Source organism: Alexandromys fortis, unplaced genomic scaffold, assembly GCF_014885135.2.
Source record: "Alexandromys fortis isolate MF-2015 unplaced genomic scaffold, M_Fortis_MF-2015_v1.1 scaffold_57, whole genome shotgun sequence".
NCBI lineage: Eukaryota > Metazoa > Chordata > Mammalia > Rodentia > Cricetidae > Alexandromys > Alexandromys fortis.
Window position 1 is genome coordinate 2123398 of NW_026067941.1, and position 24912 is coordinate 2148309.

Here is a 24912-nt window from a genome sequence, read left to right on the forward strand (position 1 = left end):
AGGTTCTGCCCATCTTAGCTTTTATTCCAATTTTTGCTCACTGGGCTGCTTCAAGCCTAGGATCCTTCATCTACACAATAGGAATAATACACATATTGTGTTTTTGGCAGGAGAATTTGAGCCAACATACCTACACTAATTACAGTGAGGCTTGAGACCAGGAAAACTCCATAATACTTGCATAGGTTCTAGAAACTGAAAGTAGTTGGTTAATGGGTTTGCATCGTGCGCGTGCGCGTGCGCGTGCGCGTGTGCGTGTGTGTGTGTGTGTGTGTGTGTAGGGCCTTAGCATTATGCTTTGCTTACAGATAAAGCAAAGAGAAGGAAACGTAGGAGAAATCTGCTTCTGTCCCTTTGCCTCCACACTGGGCTCACTCCTTGTCTTTCTTTCCTCTTCCTGTCTCTTGGAGCTCCTTCATAGAAATAGGATTTACTACTCCAGGGTGCTTATAGGAAACAGAGAAAAGCTGCTTGCATGTGAATCACTAAGAGTTGAATTTCAAGATTTTGTGACACAGATATATTTGAGGAGTTTTTCTGTAATAATGCATAGAACATACCACTTCCTTTTATTAGAAGAAATTAAGAATCTCAGATACTGGGGAAAACAGAATGAATCACTACTTTAGATTATATCTGAAATGTAATTTCAGTAATGCAAATAATTATTTTGAGTTCTCAAATGCTAACAAGATATTGTTACCTTCTCAAAGACAAAGCTCTAGTAGGGTGATAAATGATCTCATTAATTAAAGTAATGCATATGAAATGACAGCAGAATCCTGCTAAATTTCCCATTATTGACACATTTATCTTATTTTGTGAGAACTACAGCAAAGCTGTATAGAATGAAAATAGGAAAATAAAACAAAACAGCCACTTATTCGGTCATTTTCTTTGTTTGTTTGTTTGTTTTTAGGAGACAGGATTTCTCTGTGTAGCCCTGGCCATCCTGAAGTTCTCTCTGTAGACCACACTGGCGTTGAACTCAAAAAGATCTGCCTGCTTCTGCCTCCCGAATGCTAGGATTAAAGTCCTTTACCGTTACTGCTGGGCCACTTTTTCCGTCTTAAACTCAATATCTTTCAAACAAATACAGCGGAGTTATTGAGTTAGACCTGATGTACTCTTTATGATTTGTGCGAACAAATGAGCACCAATTAAAAACAAAAAGAAAGTAAAATAAAGTCTTAAAAAATGGCTCAGCCAATTAAGTGCTTGCTCCAGCTCCAGGTCCCGCTTACAGATCAGGCAGGATGGGATGCACCTGTAATCCTAACACTGAGGAGGCAAAGCAGGCTCATGCCTGCACCTCCCTGGCTAGTTAGTATAGCCAGATAAGTGAGCTCTAGGTTCACTGAATTGATTGCTTCCCTTTCCCCCGAAAGCATACCCAGGGTGACCCTGCTTCACGGCGGCATAATCAATAGGCTATAGAATGACTAATTTGTATCCTCACATTTCTTATTGAGTATTTTCCAAGTAAATTTGTAGAGGGAGAACCAGCCCTCTCTGATGCTGCGGTGACTGGGTTGGAAAGTGTCCTCCGAGCAGACTGCCTGTGTGATGCAATATGTTAGCAAGAGGCCAGAGGAGGAAAGAAGGTGCTGAGGAGGATGCCCCTTATGGAAGCTGTTCCTTAATATAACCTGTTTTTCGGTTTGCTTTTTTTTATTTGTTTGTTTTGTGACATCTCTGTAAGGCATTGAAAGGATATATTTTCTTTTAAATGGGTCACATGCATGTCTAACCTGCATGGGCTGCATGTAGTCAAAGTTTGCTGTAAATGTGGCCCAATATCAGTTTCTAAATGCAGTTAAAATATTAAGGATTTTATTTTACTTTTATTTTCTGTCACTTAATTGCAGCTTTTTGAACTTAAACTTCATAGATAACAATTTCTTTACACAACATCAGAAGGTTGGACATGCTTTCAAGTGGAATATTGCAAGTGTAAAAATGCATTTAATTGTAAAAATACTAAACCTAAGTGTCCTGTTTGGACTTCCCCTCGACTTGAAAAAACAAAAATTCTTTAAAAATTGTTAATTAGCATATATTTATTCTACAAAATGATATTATATTTTGACCATTTCATATGTGTATGCCATCCTCTTTGCTCATATTCAACCTCTCTTGGATTATAGACTACATAATAAATGTTTTATTTAAGTTGAATACAGAATTGGATAAAAGGGATGGACACAGAAGGAGATGTGGCCACCTCTCAAGCCCACTCAGCCTGGAGTAAGAAATTTGGCATTTATTAATATTCATTTACTTTGTGCCAACTTTTTTTCCAATTTTTATAATAATCACTTGGTTCAGAGATAATACAATTTGCCCAAAGTTGTTCGTCACTATACTCTGGTGGAATTGAGATTTTAATGTTTTAGCCTCTCCTTAGATTTTGTTTGTTTGCCTGAACACCCAGTCAGTTCTCTCAGGTCATTTTCAAGGACCTCTGTGAAATAGCTAGGAGTGTAGCATCGACCCACGAGGCGGAAGGAAGTGAGCTTGCATGCTGCTCACAAGTCCCTTGCTTCTTGCTAGCAGAGCAGCGTGCATCTGCAGAACCAGGCTCTAGAAACTACTGCTTGAGAAGCTACTCTTCAAGGGAAATAAAAACCCACAAAAACTTCATGTCCACTCTGTACTCTTAACTTCTGATGATCATTGTCTTAGCTCTAATTAGCAGGAATATTTACTTTGATTCACAGTTTTGTAGACTTTGGTTCGTGGAAGCATGATTACCCTGTGCCCCATGGTAGTGTAGTTCACAATCACAGGCACACTTGCAGTAAAGGAAGCTGCTTACCTCATGTTAGACAGAAAGCAAAAGAGGGAAGAGAGGGGACATTGGAAAAGGGGACATGCTCTTTCCGGTGAAATAACTTCAGGTTGCTAGACCCTTCTTAAAGCTTTCCAGCTGTGTTGGATATGTTTGTGTTGTGACCAAATAGATTTGGTTTGTTTTCTAGGTTGAGACCATATTGGCAGGAATATCCTAGCAGAGGAACTCAGTTCATGTTAGTGGGAACAATTGGCTATAGACTTGCTCACATCACAGTGGCTCAGGAAGCACCAAGTGAGATAGGAAGTGGAGCAGAGTAGAACCTTCAAAGTCTCACCTACAGTGATCAATTTGCTTTCACCAGTTAACGATTCCACAGCCTTCCTGAACAGTACCACCAGCCTTAAAACCCGAGCTTATTGGAGAGAGCATTTCATCAGACTGTAGCACCCTTCCAACAGCACCAAGGTAGAAAGGATAAAGACTATGTCATTAATGATGGGAATTCGTGGGGGCCATTTCACAAGCCAACTGTAGTTTTCATTGAGAAAAATAGGAGATGCATCTTAGGAACTGTCTCTAAAATGTCAGCTTTATTCTTATCCCCAGTCCAGATAAGAAAAGTCCATATCCACAAAGAATGTAGAAAACTCATACTCTCAAGTGAATGGTAAAATTCCAGAAGCAGTGTCTAGCAACTGTAATTTAGCTACTTAGGGCTTGAGACTGGAGGGTTTTGAGTAAGAGACCAGCCTTGGCAAGTGTTCTAAAACCCCGCCTCAAACAAAATATGCACAAAGATATGCTGTGTTCTTTGTACCAGGGAATATGGCTAAATTGTACATTGCTTGTCTAGCTTGTGCAAGACTTTGAATTCCATCTCTAGTACCTCAAAATAAATCAATGTATCAATGAAAAAAAATGTGCAAGACATATTTAAATGGCTTGACTATTTCATTAAGTGTTCATTGTTTAGGGACAGTATATGTGTGAAATAAAAGAATTTTGATGGCAATGAGAATCTAGATTCAGAACAGATTATAGTCCAATTAAGATGGACAAAAATATAAAATATCCAACTGAAAGTAAAGTGAGCGCCACTTGTGCAGCAGCAAGTCAGTGTCCAGTGAGTCCAGCATGCTTATATAAATTCCTATTTAGAGCCTTTTATCAGTTTGAATTTCAAAAATCTTTAATTCCTGAAGAAGCTGATATAACAACACACTTTATTAATGATGACTAAAAGGTGAGCAAAAGGAAGTGAAACACAGGTCCAAAAACAAAAAATGATGTGACCTATGTTTTGAAACAGTATAAATGTATCCCTACTTACTAAATTTTGTATAAATAAAGAAGCCCTCTGACTGCTAGTGAGTGAGGCTGCAAGATTCTCCTGAACACCATGGCCTGGCCCCCTCTCTCCCCACCAGCTCCTGACATCCTTTGCTGAGTTCTGTCCACCTTGGAGATGGCTCCTGGCAGTCAGACCAGCTGATTTCTGAAGTTCCTTTCACATGTAGTCCTGAATTATTTTTAAGATCTTCAGAAGTACATTGTAGTAGATTCTATAAATTTGGCCTGGGTGTGCACTTATGTATGTGTCTCTACAACATGGGTTTTCTAAGAGCTGACTGTGAAATAGTAATTGGAAGTATCCAAGGACTTTAAAAACTCATTTATGAGCTCCAGTGTGTCTTGTACACACTGTTATCAGTGTTTGCATCTCAGATATCCACAATACATTTTACTCTTCAGCAAGATTATGTGGCACAACATTCCTACCCTTGGAATCTCCCTGGATTATATACAAAAATATGGTTTCTCACTTTATGAGTATATAAAGTCCTACTTTGACGTGTTTCTATAAATCTGATTTTATTACCACCTTCCAAAGTAGGTTCTGATAATCCTGCCAGAACCCTCACTTTTGTCACGTTCTAGTTCAATCCTTGAGTAAAAAGACTACCTCTAACATACGCTCAACTACAAAGGTTACATGATCAATTTTATGTTCCCAGCTTTGCTACATACTCTCTTAAATTTTATATTCCAGGAATTCATTTTCTTTTACAAAATTTTATTCCTATTTCCAACACCAGCGCATTTCCTTCAGTTTCCTACATGCATGACTTTTATAGCCGAGTATAAAGTGGAATGCTCTGCCATATTGATTTAACGGTATGTTTCAATAAATTTTCCTGTTACTATGCTTGCTCTGTAGCAGGCGGCCAAAAGGGAAACAGACAGATGTGCTGGTTAACTAATTTTAAAAGAGAAAAATTCCATTTTCCCCATCCTTTAATGTCAGAGCTGTCCTGTCAGTGACCTGATACTGAGATGTATTGGGTTCCCCGACACTTGTTACAGGAAGAAATGACCTGACCTTTTAAAAATTTTATTAACATTTATAAATTTGTTTTAGTGTATTATGTTGGAAGCAATGATTTTTCTTCAGGATGGATTGGGCTGACTGGTGTGCAGATTGATACCACTGCCGTAGATTATCTGTTGGACACGGTAGCCTGCATAGATGCTGGCTTCTTCTCTTTCTTCCCCTCCTATTTTTAAGGCCTATGGTAATAGGAATGCAAGCATTTCATCTTTTTCCTTATATCTGTTTCCCAGACAGCAGGAGCCATTAATGTCAGCCTTTGCCTAGCATAGGCCTGGCTGCTGCTTGATAAACATTGGGACATAGGGATTCCTTCATTGTTTCTTCTCTGGCTGCCTGATGCATTCCAGACACCATGACAGTTCTCAGGGCTGTAAAGGATTGTGATTGTCTGTAAAGGATGGTGGCTGATTGTCACCATCCTCCCTGTCAAGTAACTTGTTAAAGGATGGGTTAGGAACCTGTGATATACAATTTAGTGCCTAGTCACAAACAGTCCCCTCCTCTATTCTAGGTTTGAAGCCCATTTTGTTTTACTTTCTGACTTCCCTTGTTCTTCTTTTACAGTTTTTAAAACCACTTCTGTCTTGGCACTTGGAGCAAAATGTTTTATATAACCTTGAAAGTAGAAACTATTTGTCAGAGAACAATACATGAAACGTCTTTATTAATGCAAATCAGTGGAACTTAATGTATACAATTTTGTTGCCTTAGCAATTTTCCTCCTTCTGCTCATACTCAGGAAGTTGAGGAGTCTGTAGTTTTGCACAAGGGCACCTCTCCGGGGCAGCACAGAGGAGCCAGGAATTGGCTGCCTTTCTAACCTTGTTCTTGCAATAGCAGTTGTGAATGGTGATGATGATTGACACTCACATCCATCATTTGCCTTTTCCAGATGCTTCTGAAACTTAAATTAAGCTTTGCAACTCCTCAGTGAGTGTAGATTGCTGTTTTATTTTACAGTAAATATTTGTTTGTTTTTTAGACAGGGAAATTGAGGTGAGGCATTGAGAACCTGAGGGGCTAGATAATAAGTTACAGACACTGCTGGGAAATATTAACTAGTGTTTATTGACCCCCTGTGGAGCATATTTTCATGAGCTCTGTGCAATATATTTTGTTTCTGACTTTCCTCTTAATGCTTGCAGAAAGTATTCCATGGAATTTACCTGCCATGAATTTAATCTTTTGCCCTCATGGAGAACTTTTTCTTCTCTTTTTCTTTCGTACATTTCTTATATTTTTGCACTCTTCCATATATTATACCCTGTGGTTTAACTATGCAGGGCTTAATGATATGGACATTGGTCATATTTCCAGGTTCAGCTACTCCATTTATACAACAAAACAACAAAATAAAAATACTGTCATTTAGTCTTTGTTGTGTCATTACCAGAAAGGTGAATTAAGAAACGGTTCTCATTCTCTGAAAACTACTCCAGTTGGTACTTTTCAGTGATAACGGGAAAATATATAGTGTATAATTTGTGTCCATTTTAAAATGAGCACTTTTCCTGTTGTGGACTTTTTAGGACTTTTACTACACCAGGTGCATTGCGAGCGTCTGTAGTCAGAGTGTGCAAGATTTTCTGAGGTTAAGTGACAACCTGGTTTGCTGTGTTTCAGTACACACTTAGAACTGATGATACAATAATTTCACTGTCTCTTGCCAGACAGCTCTAGAGAAGAGGGGAGGGTGGACAACACAACTTTCCCAGAACAGATGTTGAAAATTTCATCTAGTCAAGCTACTTCTTGAAGATGCTCTGAGCAACAGTCTGTGAAGGAGAAGCAGACTACCTCCCCCACTGTTCCCTTTTGTAGTCGTTCTCTGGGACGTCTTCTTTTATTTATTTATTTACTTACTTACCTACTTATTTATTTATTTATTTTTTTATTAAAGATTTGTCTCTTCCCCACCGCCGCCTCCCCTTTCCCTCCCCCTCCCCCAATCAAGTTCCCCTCCCTCGTCAGCCCAAAGAGCAATCAGGGTTCCCTGCCCTGTGGGAAGTCCAAGGACCACCCACATCCATCCACGAAACTGCCTAGGCTCCCACGAAACCAATAAGTACAGTAGGATCAAAAACCCATTGCCATTGTTCTTGAGGTCTCAGTAGTCCTCATTGTCCGCTATGTTCAGAGAGACTGGTTTTAACCCAGGCTTTTTCAGACCCAGGCCAGCTGGCCTTGGTGAGTTCCTGATAGAACATCCCCATTGTCTCAGCGTGTGGGTGCACCCCTCGCGGTCCTGAGTTCCTTGCTCGTGCTCTCTCTCCTTCTGCTCCTGATTTGGACCTTGAGATTTCAGTCCGGTGCTCCAATGTGGGTCTCTGTCTCCTTTCATCGCCTGATGAAGGTTAATATTCAGGAGGATGCCTATATGCTTTTCTTTGGGTTCTCCTTCTTATTTAGCTTCTCTAAGAACCCGAATTATAGGCTCAATGTCTTTTATTTATGGCTAGAAACCAAATATGAGTGAGTACATCCCATGTTCCTCTTTTTGGGTCTGGCTTACCTCACTCAGGATAGTGTTTTCTATTTCCATCCATTTGCCTGCAAACTTCAAGAAGTCCTTGTTTTTTACTACTGAGTAGTACTCTAATATGTATATATTCCATACTTTCTTCATCCATTCTTCAATTGAAGGGCATCTAGGTTGTTTCCAGGTTCTGGCTATTACAAACAATGCTGCTATAAACATAGTAGAGCATATACTTTTGTTGTGTGATAAGGCCTCTCTTGGGTATATTCCCAAGAGTGGTGACAGAAGATGCCTAAGGAATTGACAGTCATCCATTCTGTCTCCTTATATTCATTTCAAATATTTGTTGAGGCCAAGAGAAAGAGATCTTGTGATTTACTGATGAAACTAGAATCAGTTCGGAGAGCCTGCCAACCCCAAGTCTCTTGATTCTTCTTTACCCCATAGTCTTCCTCAATTGATGCCTGCTTGGAAATTTGTTACTGCAGAACAAGTAGTGTAATTGGGGCAACTCTGATATAAACGGCCTTTCCAGTCAGACAGGACAGAAAGAGACCATATGGTCAAATGGCCTTTGGGCTCACTTGCAGTAATGTCAGAATCAGCTTGCTTTCCTTTTCTTTTTTATAGTTGTTCATCTGGTCCCTTATCATCATAAGGTGTGCAGTGTTTTTACAATAGCCATTTTGTATTTGAGGCCCGATGGTGCCTTCCTTCCCATACTCCCTGAGACATACAAAGTGACTTGGGGCTAAAACTGATACACTGCAGGAGCCCTGTGTTGGGTTTTCTGAATAGTTTTTTAATGTCAAGGGAAGTACAGTAATTATAGTCAAGGGAATAAAAGACATTAAATGTATGAGTTAAAAAGAAGTCATAAGAAGGCCTTGCCTGCCGGGCGGTGGTGGTGCACGCCTTTAATCCCAGCACTTGGGAGGCAGATGCAGGTATATCTCTGTGAGTTCAAGACCAGCCAGGTCTACAAGAGCTAGTGCCAGGACAGGCTCCAAAACCACAGAGAAACCAGAGAAACCCTGTCTCGAAAAACCAAAAAAATAAAAAATAAAAAAAATAAAAAAAATAAAAAAAATAAAGGCCTTGCTTTTCTCTTGTTTTTTTTTTTTTTTTTCCAAAACATATGTTGTGTACTTACATTGTAGATTATTTTGGGACACCTTTATACCATGTTCATTGTCATTTGCCAGCTTGTTGTGGGAAGTTTTTACAGTGGTACACTTTTCTGTCATTACAATGTGGTTTTTTATTGTGGCTAGATAATAGCTCATGCATTTGGATCATCTGTAAGGCAGGTTTTGGAACTCAGAATGCATTTGCTCATGAAAATCATTTCAGTTCCTTTGGTGCAAACCTTTTTAGGGTGTGTGTAGTGTTTCTCACTGTAACTTCCTTTATTGTCATTTCCAATAAAAGCCTGTGCCCTAGGAGTGGATTGACAGTCTGACTTAAGATTTTAGCAACACTTTCTCCTGAGTGTCTTAAGGTCAGAATACCATTCAGTGTTAGACTATGGCAAGTAGTGGAATCTTTGTAATCATCTAGTTTAGCCTTCTGCATGCCCAGAGTAAGAAGTGGAGCTGTGGCCTGAGTTTGATGGATGTTTCTGGAATGAGCTTGGGAAGAAGAGATAGTGACTGGAGTCTGAGGGCAGGAATGAATATTCAAGAACATTCTTCCTGGAGAAGACATCAATGTTGTCTCTCATTTTTAAACCTTTCACCTTCACCCTTCTTGTCCAACGGATTGGCTTCAGAGTACTGTGCCAAAACAGGGATGAAGGGGTGAGGGAGAGAGCTTCTGAGTAGACTGGGGAGTGTATGTAGGGGATGAGGCTGCCTGATGCAGGGTAAGACATAGATGACAGGGTCTGGGAGAGAGGGAGGGAGAAAGGGAGGGAGGGAGAGAAGGAGGGAGGGAGGGAGGGAGGAAGGAAGGGAGTCAAACAGCACTAATGCTTGGTTCATTTGGATACCTGTCTGTATTCAGTTAATGGTTGAAGGGAAACTGCTTTTCTAATGAATCCAAATCTAAAGTAATTAGTGACAATTCCTGGAAAGTTTCAGAGAAACTGGACTCGAGAAACCAAACAACATTCAAACACTGCATTGAATGAAGAGCCCATGAAGAGCCTGTGAGGTGTTGTGTAGCATGCACAAGAAGATACTTACACTGAATCCTGCAAATGTGTGTGCTTCATTGCCAGTGGGATGCATTTGTGTTGGTTTGGAATAGGAGAGGTTGGTCTAAAGAGGAAGGTGGAGAGCTTAAAGCAAAATCCCTCAAAGTCCTCTGGGAAGAATGCTGGAGATCCGTGTTCACTTAGTGCTTTCTGACAAGCTTCATGAGAGAATATAGTCCTTTGAAAAGGACTCTGAAGATTTTTTTTTTCTCTTTTTACTTTTTTTTTTTTTATCTGACTCAGGATTTCTCTCAGTAACTTTGGAGCCTGTCCTGGACCACTTTGTAGACCAAGCTCGCCTTGAACTCGCAGAGATCTGCCTGCTTCTGCTTCCCGAGTGTTTTGATTAAAGGCATGCGTTTTACTTTTTATATCTAAAAATTTATTTTTTATTTATTTTCCTTTAAAAATATCATTGGTGTGGAGGGGGAGTGGTCTGTGGTATGTAGGGACAGGTACACATGTGTCACAGCATATGTGTATATACAAATGATAACTTTGTGAGGTTGGTTCTTTTCTTCTACCTTCCTGTGCGTTCTAGAGCTAGAACAAACACAGGTCGTCAGTCTTGCAAAGCAGGCCCCTGTACCCACTAATACATATTCCTAGTTCATGAGTCCCTAATTTAGCATTGCACTATGTTTGTATAGGAAGCTTTTTAGATTCAAGTTTCTGGTGAAATTTCTTTAGACTTTCTAGGGATTCGTTATTTTGATTTTTGGTAGTACAAATTTAAAATTTGTGCAGTATGAGCACTGAAATTACAAGCAGCAGATGTGGTGTTAGCTTTTCTTTTGAAGTTAAAGGGCTTGGTGTAGAGTGTGCCACCTTTGTTTCTGATGTGAAGACTCTGTTTTCTGTGTGATCTATATTACACAGTCTTTGCATTCCCATTTAAGCTAAAATTGTGGCCTTCACAGCGTTTTGACTCTGGGCAAGTGATGTAATTATGCCAGCTTCTTTCTTCATCTGTATTGTGGGCCAACTAACTGCAGTGTTCTCGGCACTCAATCATGTGGTACATGTCCAAGGTCCTGGCATTTGCTAGTTGCCCAATCAGTGTTGCTTTGTTTTAGTCTGCTTCCATTTGTGGGAATGCTTTCCTGCCCATTGCTAACAAACAGGCGAAGACATTACAACAACAATTAGGTCTGGAGAGTGTTTGTGGTGTTGCAGAGCTATGAAGGATAACCTGAAAACCTGTTTTGCCTCATGTCAAGGTCAGGAACCTTTAGAATTTCCTCTTTAGGCTCTCCCATTTAATCTATCTTCCTTCCTCACTGCACAGCATTGTATGGCAAGAAATTCTCCTAGCTGTTTACTTCAGCCTTTATCGCTGTGATTGAGCACAAGATATCTGATCAAGGTAATTCCAGATGGTGTTCTGAGTTTACAGAGCTGGAGAACATGCCTATATATTCCTTTGTCCAGACATTTACCACAGTGATAAAATTTTTGTTTTTATTTAACAGTTATTTATGTTTCTATTATCATGATCAAGCAATGAAAAGCATAAAGTTTGTATTTTCTCCAAACAGAATTTTTTCCTAATATAAAAAGAAAATAGTGAACAGATGCCACATGCCTTGGTTTTTAAAATAGTGTAAAAGAAGACAGGGGAGGGGGGAGCAAATAGGTGCTGACCTAGGCAGGGTGCTCGGAGTAGGTGGTGTTTGTGTGGGAGGGAAGCCATGCAGGAAAGGAAGTGGGAGCCCTAAAGCTCTGGAGATAGAAATGAGTCAGTGAGAAAGAGGAATATTTGTGGAAGATGATGTCAGAGGGGGGTAGGTGCAGGGTGGTCCACTCCTTTAGACGGTGGTGCAGACTTTGTATTTTAATCCTGAATTGGAAAGCTTTTTGAAGGATTTGAACCATTTCAAAGAAATGTTTCATTCTGATTTCTTTCTTTCTCATTCTTTTTAAAGATTACTTTGACTATTTTATGAAAAATATATCATAGGGAGGTACAAGTACTAGTAAAGACAAGAAAGCGATTGTGATAATGCTGCATGAGGCTGATCTCAACTAGGTTCCTCTATTCTGGGTGAATTATGAACATTTGCCAGTAGACATGACAGGGCTATAAGAAATTCAGAGGTCAGTGTATACTTTTCACTGTGAGCAACCAAAAGAATCCAGATGTGATCTAAAAAGATAAGAAAGACTAAAGGAAGACCTGGAGTAATCAGTTCCTGTATTCAGCTTGGGGTGTCTGTAGTCAGTGTACTTGTGGAGTAGTAGTTGAATACATAACAGTCATTTGAATGGTTTCATGTCTTTGCTGTCTCATAGGACAACCACTTCCATGTTTCACTCCGGAGCATTAAAAATTTGGCTGTTATAACTGAGGAACTGATTTTTATTTCAATATAATTAATGTAAATTAAATTTCAGAAGTTATATGTCGCTATTGGTCCACATGACTGACTATAGATGCTAATTGGAAAGTCATCAACATGTCAGTACTTTATAAAGCCTCCAAACTGGATAAATCCATTTGGGAGGGAGCCTAGGTAAAGAAGAAAAGACATTCTAGAACAGTTTCCACCAGTTTAGAAGTTAGGAAGACAGAGGACTACACGATTGGAAAAGCTAGTCAATAGAATAAATAGTAGTGAAGACAGTGTGAATGCACATGACGTCATAGAGATCAGTGTCTGCATGAGAACTGCACACTGTCTAAATGCACCTTTGTCTTCAAGGAAGTCACTTTTCTCCATATAACTCCTGATTAGCCCAGGTCCTAGCAAGCGCTTTTTGCTTGTTGCTTGGCTTTGTTTTTGTTTTAAATCATTTCAAAAGTGAAGGATGTTCAGCAAGTGAAAGTCTGCAAAAGCTATTCTTCAAGAAATGAGTCTTCTTACTTAAGGTTGGCAAATGGGTGAGTCCCTGCTGTGTATAGTACTTCTTGCTGGCCATCCTCACCATCATGGCCACCACCTTCCTCTCTCGTTAGTCCGACCAGAACTTGTTGAAATGGAGACAATGTGATGATCCCTTCATCTCTCAACAGATTTGGTATAAGAACCAGACAGCTTGTCAGCCTTAACTTTTCCTTTTCTCCCATATTTTTGTTTCCGGCATTGTTTCCTTAAAGAGGTCCCTTTTGTGTGTGTGGTTTTTCAAGCCAAGGTTTCTCTGTAGCTGTGGAACCTGTCTGGAACTAGCTCTTGTAGACCAGGGTGGCATTGAACTCACAGAGATCCGCCTGCCTCTGCCCCCTAGTGCTGGGGTTAAAGACATTCACCACCACTGCCCAGCCAAGGGGTCCTTTTAAAGGAAGTTCTAGCAATGAAATCTGGAAGTCAGATAAAATTAAACTAATATATGTGACTGAAAGGTAGATTTTTACCCTCACTCTCTGATACTTACTCTAGATACATTTTCCCCTTTCAATTTCTCTTTTAGTCTTCCCCTAGACCTTGAGTTTTAATACTCAACTTTGAGTTTCCCGCCCATATATATATATAAAACATTTGGGAGAAATATATATGTGTGTGTGTATAGTACATACACATACATACATATATTCACATTCCTCTTTTCATTTCTCCTTTTATTCCTTTATTTTGAAAGCTCCTTCCATGGTACCTTGACTCGGCCTCTTTTTTAACAGCATGAATACATCCTTGCTTTGTTTGCTCGGGCTCTCTTAAGCTTCATTGCTTATTTCTCTGCAGTCCCCCGTCTCTGGCTTCATTCTTTGCTCCAGATGCTGTCTTACCTCTTTTCCATGTTTGGTGGGTTGTTTCTCAAGACCCCGTTCTTACTACATTTACTTGGGGAGAAATCTCAAAGCCAAAGGGACAAGCATGGTTTTAACTTGATTTTTTTAATGCGTTTATAATTTCTGTGGCAATATTGGTATGATTCTGAGTTAATTGTGACATTCTTAATACTCCTTTTCCCTTTCTTCTTCTGTGCTTTGTGCCATTTCACAATGGTGACTGGTATAGCTGGCATATAGAGTGCATTCTGATTCCTGTGGTTGAAAGTACTGTCAAGTGTTCAGTGTGTTGGTATAGGGAGGTATGCAGAGGGACAGATGGTGGGGTAGGATGGAGCCTGACCCTGAAAACCCGTAGTGGCTTTCTGTAATGCAGTACAAGAGAAGCAGAGGATTGGTGTCACTCTTAAGCTTTCCAGACTGTAAATCTGCCAAGGAAAAAATGCAGAGCTGTACCTTGCCTTGAATGATTAAAAGTCCCATGAAGCATGGGGAAAGAAAATCCCAGTGGGCTGGTGGCTAGAAAATCTCTGACAGTCAGAAGCCATAACAAAAGCAATTGCTTATACTCTAGAAACTACAAATGGAAATGAGCAGGGATTATATATAATACAAAAGATGAATGCACACACATTCCCTGCCCAATGGGCTTTTAATATAAGACAAGCCGATTAAGACAATATGTACAGTAATTAAGTCTTAGAAATGGTCAGGGCTGCTGGATTCTTCATGCACTTCATACATTTAGTTTATTTTGAGCTCTTCTGTAAGGATAATTATATTACTTTAGATATGAATTTTTACAACTGAGCTGTATGGAAATCACTGATTATTAAATGAATTTTGTGTATTTAACCTTGTTATTCACTTACATGCCATGTATGTACCTTAAAGGGAATGTGTGTTTTTTTTATGTTTCTTTATGTTAACTCAGCTACTTTCCTTTATTGCTGCCATATTACAATAATGTTTTCTGCAGTTTTATAAAGAGCCTATTAGCAGCTTAGGCTTGATTTAAAGAACTTATCTAGTGAATAAATACACTTCATCCCTGTGAATGATTTTAGCACTTTAATGTTATTTACTTACTCCACACTATAAAATGTAATATAATCATTAATGGGTCCCTTGGGCATATGGTAAAACTTAGTGATCATCCTCACACAGGAAGATGAACACAATTTGAGTGGAGAAATAATAATCCAAACTCACCACACACCCTGGGATGCCATTATACACCTGAGTCTAATAAGCGGAGAGTTACAGTGCTCAATAGAGTGCTTAGCACTGGCGTCAGCATGGAATGAGACTCAGTTGGGAAAGACTCCATCATAGAAGTAGAGTCTTAGGTTACATCACCTTCAAGTTGGCAAGACAAATAAGGTAATGTTCTCAATAGTGTTAGGCTAGTGCTTTTTACACACAGGAAGCCTTCAGCCTTTTGTATTTTGTTTCAGGGACAAAGTTACTTCAAAATCCCCTCATTATCAATTCCATTTGAAGTTTTACAAACTATAGTCTCAGAATGGCAGCAAGAATAGTTCCACTCTCTTACTAGAAACACAGAGTTAATATTGAATGTTCAGAAATCTCAGAAAAATGGGATTGTAAAAGTGGCTCAGTTAAGAACACCTCCTACACTTGCAGAGGACTCAGGTTTGGTTTCAAGTTTCCACATGACAGTCTAAAACTGCCTGTAACTCCTGTTACAGAGGATAAAACACCCTCATATGGCCTCCATGAGGACCAGGCAGGCACATGGTACCGATATATACATCAGGCAAATACTCATATACATATACACACATAATGAAATACAAAAGATCCTATCTGCCTAACAATGCTGTATACTGAAAGCGAAGTAGCCTTCTTTAGTTAAACTGAATCCATGGACAACAGATTAGCTGGATCACGTTGCTGCTTCATGGATTGACTGCCTCATTCCACATACTAATTCCAGTTCTAAAACATGGAGGAATTTTAGTTAACTAATTGAAACACTCACTTGGATAAGAACCTAAGTAGGGTTCAGTAATTCTCAATTTCCCACTTTGCTTGCAAAACATAATGTAAGTATGGAATTACCCTCTTCACAGCTTATTACCCTGTGTGTTCACTCACAAGGAAATAATTTAATGCAATTTACTCCCAGATGTTTTTTTCATGCTGACCCTGTTATTAAGGTAACGAAATTCTCAAGGTTACATTTATTTTGAAATTATTTAATTTCTTTAGAGGTCATGAATTTAATTATACCTGGTCTTAATCTGTGTGTGTGTGTGTGTCAGTGTCTTCTGTCTGTCTGTGTCTGTATTTCATTATAAAATATCGAAGTTACATCACCAATCCATGTCTTGATTGCGTTTACTTCTGTTTTTATCTGGTTGATTTCTTGTTTTAAACTCTTCGAGGTCATGGAGCACTAACAGTGTAGAGCAGGAAGGAAGTGGGTCTAGCTCAGGTTGGGGAAAGGGAACTTACGTGCTGCATTTTTAGTGAAAATGTTCTTGGGGAAAAGTACTTTGTTTACACCCTCACAAGGACTTCTATTTTATTAAAATACTTGGGTGATGGAAGCTTTTGCATTTTTTGACATTCCCTGCCCCGAGACATGCATGTGTCTGTCCACCTACTCTACACATCGTCCTTGTGCTTTTTGACTGGAAGTTTTTCTAAGAGAGTGAACTGTCATTTCGAAAGTGAACAAGCCATTTTGAAAATTGTTAAAATAATTTTATTTTCAGAATTTTATAAAGTTGTTGATTCCTTTTTTCATCTTTATTGCCATCTTGCATTTAAGTTTTCCCCAAAGTACTTTTTAAAGTAATACAGTGCTTAAGTTTTCCTTTTTAAGCTGTTGTGATCAGCTTCTTTCCTTCTGTGCTTTTAGTGTTGACCTTGGGAAGTTTTGTCCAGCATTGCTTTTAGTGCAGAGCTTCAAGAGCAGAGCCTTGGTGTGATGTCCACTTCTTACCCTGCCTGTGGGTGGCCTGGAGAATATTTTTAGCTGCACCCGAATCTTACTTTTTCCACATAGGATGGTACAGGTGTTATATTAGCTATAATCCTTTATAATCAGTTAACTGTGACAGACATTATATGAGGTAGGCCTTGGTGCACCTAGACTTTTCTTTTGTTCATTGTTAGCATTAGGCAGGTTAAAGATTTTTTAGTAAAACTGGGCATGGAGGTGCATGCTTGCAAACCCAGCAAGTGGGAAGCAAAGGCAAGCGAATGCCATGCATTTGAGGCCAGCCAAGGTCGTACAGTGAAGGTGTAAGTCACAAACAATGCCACGCCAGTTTGTAATTATGATTAATGGGGTGGTATATATTTAAAGAGGAAAAAACTTAACAGATCACTGTCCCAGACAACAGCCCTCTATGCAACCAGGAAGGGAGTCTAGTCACCAGCGGAGCAGAAAGTGAAGAGAGAGCAAGCAGAGGGAAGTAGCTGCTTTTTTAAAGGGAGAGAGACCACGCCCCCAATGGGCTGGTATCTCAGCTGCTATTGGTTGGTGGAGCGGAAGGACCTCCCGCGACACCACAGTTCCATGTCAAGAAGGCATTTAAAAACAATACAAAAATACTCAAGGATAGAAATAGGTGATGATACAGAAATACAACATTAGCTTCTTAATCTGTCTGTGATTGATTATACCATGAAGACTGAGAAGTGAGATTTCTACTGGGTGTAAACTATACCATCTTTCTATTAACTCGTTCCTTTTTTGTTGTTCTTTAAATTGAATGTCCTCCATGCTTTTGGCTGATTTTATTTGATAAATTTGTAAACTTTCTTCTTTCTATGGTGCAGCCTCTATTCTACAGCATAATACCTATGAATGTGAATCAGGTTAAAAATCTTTGGTTTGTATCTGGAGAACAAAAAGATATTTTTGTGTCATTCTAGACAAGAGAGTGATTGATGGTTTTGATATCAGGTTCTGAACTGAAATAAATTTTGCCTTAATTGAAAGAAAATAAGCAGTAGCACAGGTTCCCTCTGCCAACCATTCACACGTGTCCACCTTTTATTGTGTACACTCTCTGCCAACCGTTCACACGTGTCCACCTTTTATTATGTACATCTTCTACCAACCGTTCACACATGTACACCTTTTATTTTTCTTGCTCTGTTCTCTCTCTCTTCTTTAGAAGATTGAAGAAAATCTCATAAGTTTTTACTAATTTGAATTAACAATATAGTTAATTTTTTATTGCAATAAAGACTGTAGAGAGCCAGTTCATACATGTTTGCTATAGTGTCTTCCTCACCATCAGTAAATCTTCAGGAAAGCTCTAGGAAGGAAACAGCTTCCCCAACACCCCAGGTTGTCAAGTGCACATAAGCCCTTTGGTTGCTTTTTCAGTTTTTAGAGCTCTCTCAGGAATACTCACTCTTCTGACTTTATTTTCCTGCCAGAACTCTCACAACCTTCCTTGTAAGAAAGATGATTCCAGCTGAATTCCTAGTAAGAGGCAAATCAGAGTTTTCAAAGAATAATTTTGCTAGGGCCAAAGGAGCAAATTGCCTTTCAAACACTCCAAAGGTAGTTATTTAAATACATTTAAGTCCTAATCACTGATGCCTTTGATGACCTTTCCCACTTTAAATACATCAAAGGAAGTAAAGAGGGTGGAGAGGAGAGAGCCATTAGAAAATCGTTCTAATAAACACCGCCATTGATCCCCTTCCTTCTCCATCCGAACCACTGCCTTTCTTGTCCTACACTCTTTAGATGGGCTTTTTATGGAAATCAGATTCTTCAATGCCATTGAAAAGAAATTCAGATAATTTATATTCTTTATTTGAGATTTCAGGGAACCCAGGCGGTACTGTGCCTGCTCACTTTGGGCTGTGACTTTTAAGTTGAACCTTTTTGATGGTAAATAGCCTCTTGCTTGAGCCTGTGTGTTTTGGCTTAAAAAAAAAAAATCAATGTCTGAGAAAATGGGCTTCCATCTTCCTTTCAGGTCTGTCTCCTTTGATGATTGATGTTAATTCAGTAAGTTGCTGACCCAAGAAAAAAGAATTGTTTTTGCTCTTGTTTTGAATAAATAAACTTACAAAGAAAGAATCAATAGCTGTAGCTTAGAGAATTAGGTAGGGGAGGGCCTAAAATCTCTCTGGCAGTGTTTCTCCTGTAAATAAAACAGATAAAGGGCACTGAGATTCCTTTTTCAGTGAAGGAAACTTGTTCAAGAGGAATGAATTTGTTTTAATTTAAAAATAAATGTTCTCTCTGTAGCTAAGGTGAGAAAGATTTGTATTTATGACACAAGAGATATATACTAGCCTGATAATTCCAAGCTAGTAGTACAAGAATCAAGTTTATATATTTATTGAGCTTCAGATTACATTCCATATTGTTTGATGAGGAGTCAGTCTTCAGTGTCTGTAGAAGATTTTGAAGTATTTTTATAGTTTTAAAATTGAAAGGCTAGATGCAAACATTCACCTCAGTAACTGTACAACGTCTTGATTGTAGTAATATTTCCTGACTGATTGATTAAACCAGTAATTTTGCTTTTATGGCTCACCATTTCCCTCATATAAACTATTATGGAGTAAAGAGCTATTCTTGGAGCAAAAAATGTGAATAACTGAGTTCCTGGCCTTGGACATAAGACTTAGAGGTCTTATGGAATTCTAAGTTCATTGAAAGTATAAGTCAGCCTTACTTTTTATTACCTTTTATTTTGGGTGCTGTGTTTCACTTCCTTTTCCATGTGATCTAGTGTTCAGCCAAATCACTGTGCATTTATGTATACATACATACAGAGTCAGAATTTACCATTGGCCTTAGAGATCACTCTTGTATAAGTTCCAAACACCCTTACAAAGGAGGGAAATATTAGACCAGACTCAGGATTGTATACCTGTAGTCCTAGCTCCTTGGTAGTTGAAGTAATAGGAAGTTCTCTAGACCCCAGAAGTGATATGTGATTACCCTCTGTATGCTGTGAATACGATTGGTTAATTAATAAAGAAACTGCTTTGGACCTATAGCAGAGCAGAACTTAGGTAGGTTGGGAAAACTAAACTGAATGCTGGGAGAAAGGAGGCAGAGTCAGAGAAAAACCATGTAGCCCCCTGGAGCTGAGTAGAACTTTAACTGGTAACCCACAGCCACATGACAATACACAGATTACTAGAAATGGGTTAAATTCATAGTTAGTCAATAAGAAGCTAGAGCTAATGGGCCAAGCAGTGATTTAATTAATACAGTATGTGTGTGGTTATTTCAGGGCTAAGCGGCCAGGAACCAACAAATGCTATTCTTCCAACACAAGAGTCCCAACCTGATACCCATCTTTGAATAAAAAGTGAAGAGGCTAAATAAATTATGGCATTTTAGTCACAGTGTCAACTTCCTTTCATTTAGGTGGGTATAATAAAACCTTATGCAACAAAGGCAAAGGCAAAGACCATAGATATTGAATGGAAATATCACATAGCTTTTTACTGTTATTCTGAGTTACAGTTTAATGGACTAATATCTATGTAAAGTTTTAACAGCAAAGATAGGCACATATACTTTTGAGTGAATATGAGATGTCAGAAATGATATGATCTCAAGTTCTATGAAATATTAATAAGAGATTATGAATTCTGTCATCATTTTAGACAGATCCAGATAGAAAAAAAAACCTTCTAAACAGATTCCACCGTGTTTAATACTGTGCATAGGCTTAAAAAAGAAAAGAAAATGGGTATAGATAATCATAGAAAAAAATAGTTTAAAAATAGTAAACTCTTTAAAGATAAGAGTAAAGTAATCTAAAGGGAAAGGCATGTAAACATGAATAAACGGGGAGTCTGGCTCTTGCATGGTGCTGTGTTAATTTTGAATTTTTTTTTGGATGCTGATGAGCGAATGACAACCGCTGAGAGACATTGGATTGAAAAAGGCACTGCTCAATTAAAACCAGCCTAGATTCCTTAGGGATGCCTTAACTTTAAAATGGAAGTAAAAAATATATTGTATTGGGGAAAGTAGTTATGTTTTTGTTTCTACAGGAAATGAAAGACTGTGGATTCATTCAAGGTTATTTGAAATCAGGTTTGACTTGGAGAGACTCTCTGAATATCTTGGCTAGAGATAAAAAGAAATAAACCTGGAAAAGCTACAGGACAGATGACATATACTTTATCTGTTCAAACATAAAGCAAAATTATCTTTGGTTGACTGTGTACAACACAAAGTCCATGTTTGTGTTAATGCAGATATGTATGTTACCTTTGAAAGTTTGTGTGTTTTCAGAACAAGGAGACCAGGCACCAGAATCATAGCAATGTAATAACATACCAGCTCACACCTTTGTTAAGCTCATACCAATGTAAAATTATAGTTTAAGCTAGTTTTATGTCAGTTTTCAATGCTACTGGTATTAGATGGTTGTTCTTAAGTAAACCACTTGAACTCTTACATATTTAGTCATACACATAACACAAATATGTTTATGTCCTAATGTAGTTTGAAAAAGAACCCAGTGAGAATTATATATGATCTTTCTAATTATTATAAAAAATAAAATATACTAGGCTTTCTTGTATATCTGAAATGCCAAATCTTCTCAAATTTCAAATATGAATGTCTAACTAAAGATTGGTTCTAAAAGTTTAACATTGGATGGAATATACCTCTGAAGTTATGAAAAGAGATTCATTGAGACTGTCTCTAGGTTTGAAGCTAATTGATTTTTCAATGTTCAGGATCTTTGTAATACTGATTAGAGCACCCAGTATCTAGTTGATTTTATAGGAAGAGAGTCAAGTCTAAGACGCATCAGCAATACCTTTGATTTAGAAACGTAATTGCATCAGCTTGACTGTTTCCTAACCTAGCACTTCCATAGTCTCTGTCGTTTGCATTTGGCGTGTAGTTAAGTAAAATGTTCTCCTCCCCTTTCCCCTTCTGCCCTTCCTTCTTCCCTACTCCCATATTCCCAATCTTGTCAGATCTTGTCTATTTTCCCTTCGCAGGGGGATCTATATATGTTTCTATTAGGGTTCACCTTGTTACTTAGCTACTCCAGGGTCATGGACCATAGGCTCGTTATCCTAAAACTCATTTGAAATGCATTTGTTTACGTTTTGTTTGTCAATTGTTTGTTATCAAGGCTTCAGCCTTTTAACATAGTCATAGACAACTTTAACATAGTGGCTCACCTCTCACACATACAGTGCACTGAGGAGCCAAAGTTAATTTTAAACGGAAGAAGTGAGAGCTGGGGAGATGGCTTAGGTCTTTCAGAGGACCTGGTTTGAGTCCCAGCGCTTACATGGCAGATCACAACCACCTGGGACTCCAGGTCTGGGGTATCTGACGCCCTCCTGTGACCTTTGCAGGTGCTGTATTCATATATTACACACATACATGCAGGAAACGAGCCAAACATACATTAAAATTGAATGCTTTTCTTAGAAATTATTAAAAACAAGCACAAGCGACCCCACTCCTCAGGTGTTCTAGGTTCGTGTGCCCATTAGTCATGTGTTTTGATACCATCGATACCCTTGTGTGAAGAAGATGAGAGGAATTCACTCCTGAGAGAGGCTGTTTTAAAATTCCCAGTTTTCCTGTCTAACCCTGGGAAAATATAAGAGAAACCAAATAGTGCGCTCATACTCTTCAGAAGCCTCTAAACTATGAAAATGAAGGACTGTGGAGTGGAACTGCATTGGAGGAGACTAAAGAGATGTGACAGCTAACGTCAATGTGACCTCAAAGATTGTGTCCCGCAGCAGAAAGAACAGAGTAGTAGCAGTGATAGTAAAGTCTTTAGTAGTAAAATAGTTTATTTGGTAATGATATACCCATATTAATTTGAGTTCTGGTAGATGTATTATGATTAAATTAGTGGAAGCATCTACAAGAACTTTTGTACAATATTTGCAAGCATACAATTATTTCAAAATAACTTTTAAAATGTTATCTTTCATACAAGTATATAACCACATCTTTCAAAAGAAATGGTATGTTTTATATCATATTCAATCGTATATAATTGTGAACACTGTGTAACCTGTGTAGTCAATTTAAGTGTTGGGGCTGTAGCTTAGTGGTAGAGAGTGTACACTGGTATGAATAAGGCCTTAGGTTTGAGTCCCAACATCAAATGTGAACATGACTTATTATATTTTGCTTTAATTTGATATTCTTGTAGAAACACGATTCCATTTACCATGAAGAAATCATATCAAAATGATTAAAATAGAATATGAATAAAATACATAAAAGTACAGATTTGACAAATGGTAATACTGAAGTAAGCAAATCAATGAAATAGGTTCAGAATGATAAAGATAAGTGTTATTAGTTCATGGAAAAACCATCTACACTATGGGATCATGTAATACTTGTGGACTGATAGATTTTTAGCAGTCTCTTAAGAATATTACATAGGCCAGGCAGTTGTGGCGCACGCCTTTAATCCCAGCACTTGGGAAGAAGAGGCAGTTCTGTGAGTTTGAGGCCAGCCTGGTCTACAAAGGTAGTTCCAGGGTAGCCAGGGCTACACAAAGAAATCCTGTCTCGATAAAGCAAAGCAAAACAAAACAATATTAATATATTAATTTATTGGATCTTTGCAACTGTTTATAGTCTCTCAGTCACTGACCTGGAGAAGAAAGCCTTAATTGTTACAGTATAAAGGCAAACCATTTCGCCTTAATTTCAAATACCCTTTTACCAAGTTTATAGCCATAGTAGCACTCACATGGTTTGTGGAATAGTATGTGAGAGGGGCATATGTGAACATTTTCATAAGCCATGTAGCTCATGCGTATAAAGTATTGTCATTGCTGGAGAGTTATAGAGCAGCTGTAAATAGTTGTTAAGACCCTTTTACAGCAACATAAGGTTTCAGGTTCTCAGCTGGGTCCCAAGAGTACATTGTTATTTTTCAAGCTGTGGAAGGAAGAGAATTGGTACAAACATAGCAAAAGGCTAAATGGATTTTATCTCTTATGCAGAACACCATGAAATGTTTTTCTTTAAACAAGTTGATGTGAATTATGGGGGTTCATGTAAAAGACCCCATGTCCTGTCTGAATGTTTTAAGTACTGACTCTTGAATGTCATCTCTTGCTTGTTATTGTTCCTGCCTTTCTTTGTGTGTCCTGGCTACTCCATCCTTTCCCGTGTGTTTACATTACATGGCTCATTCCAGCTGACACATTCTGTTAGTGTTATCACACAGATGAGAAAGTAAAATCGCTATGACTGTTATTTCTCATTCTTCCAGGTCAACAAGCTTACTTTCGAAGATAGAAATCCTTGATTGCTGCGCTTGGGGCAGAATTGATCAGTATCATTTTTGGTTTACTATACATTGAACTTGTTAATTTTATTCCTGTGTGCTGATTCATCTTGCTCTCCAATGTGTCGTGCGTGTGTGTGTGTGTGTGTGTGTGTGTGTGTGTATGTGTAAAATAACTGCAGAATCTGGGAATAGCAGAATGAGTGGTTTATAATTTTATTATGTTTGCTGTTATAACCAATATCTCTATCTTTTGACTCGTATGAAAATATGTTGTGATAGTTAATCTTTCATTGATCATTATTAAGTTTAAAATTTACAAATATGATTTCAGTAAAATTTACATTTAAAAATCCTACACCTCTGTACTTTGTGAAGTCTCCAGGTAGCACGTAACCTCTTTTCTCTAATTTTGGGACACTCATAAAATGCAAGTAAGGGATCTTTGTGCATGTTATTGAAATACCTCTCACTTTTGTAAGTTTTGCTATATATATATTGGGTAATATATAAAATATAAAAAGTTATTTGAAAGCAAATGTATTCTCATTCTACCCAAATATACAAGATTATATAGAAACAAAATTTCTAGAAAACAAATTTCCATTTTAAAAGAGCTAGCAGATTTAAGTAAATGTTACAGTGTACACACATTAGTTTATCTGTGGTTAGCAATTTATCCTGTATACATAAAGCCACAAAACAGAAGGACATTACTGCCTAAAGATTTATCCTTCTTCCAGATTTTCATGTAGTTTTACCCACATAGTTGTGACACTTGGACTTTAACAAGCTGTAAAACGTGCTACTGAGGACACCTGTGAGATTACTGGGCATTGTCGAGGTGACTCAGTACGATACCATGGCTTTTCCAGATGAAAGACAATTATCTATTCTTCTTGGTTGAAAATAGTATTTAGAGTACTAGAAAAACTCTTATATATTCCTATAATTTTAATATGCAAACATAGTAGTAGTTTGATTCTATAATGAATATATTATGCGTTTAAAGACTGAATCACAATTTAAAATTACCATTCTTAGTTTAATTT

At 38.2% G+C, this 24912-nt stretch overlaps 1 protein-coding gene across 3 annotated transcripts in view; it reads left to right on the forward strand.

Moving 5' to 3' along the window:
• Window positions 1–24912, forward strand: part of Exoc4 (exocyst complex component 4) — a 739210-nt gene that overhangs the window by 360037 nt on the left and 354261 nt on the right. The window contains exon 11 of one of the 3 annotated variants that reach the window (XM_050147960.1): window positions 920–956. The exons of the other annotated variants lie outside the window; for them this stretch is intronic. Coding sequence (XP_050003917.1) covers window positions 920–941 — 22 coding nt within the window. The 3' untranslated portion in view covers window positions 942–956. Of the gene's footprint in view, window positions 1–919; window positions 957–24912 lie in introns of those variants that run through there. 3 annotated transcript variants of the gene reach the window in all.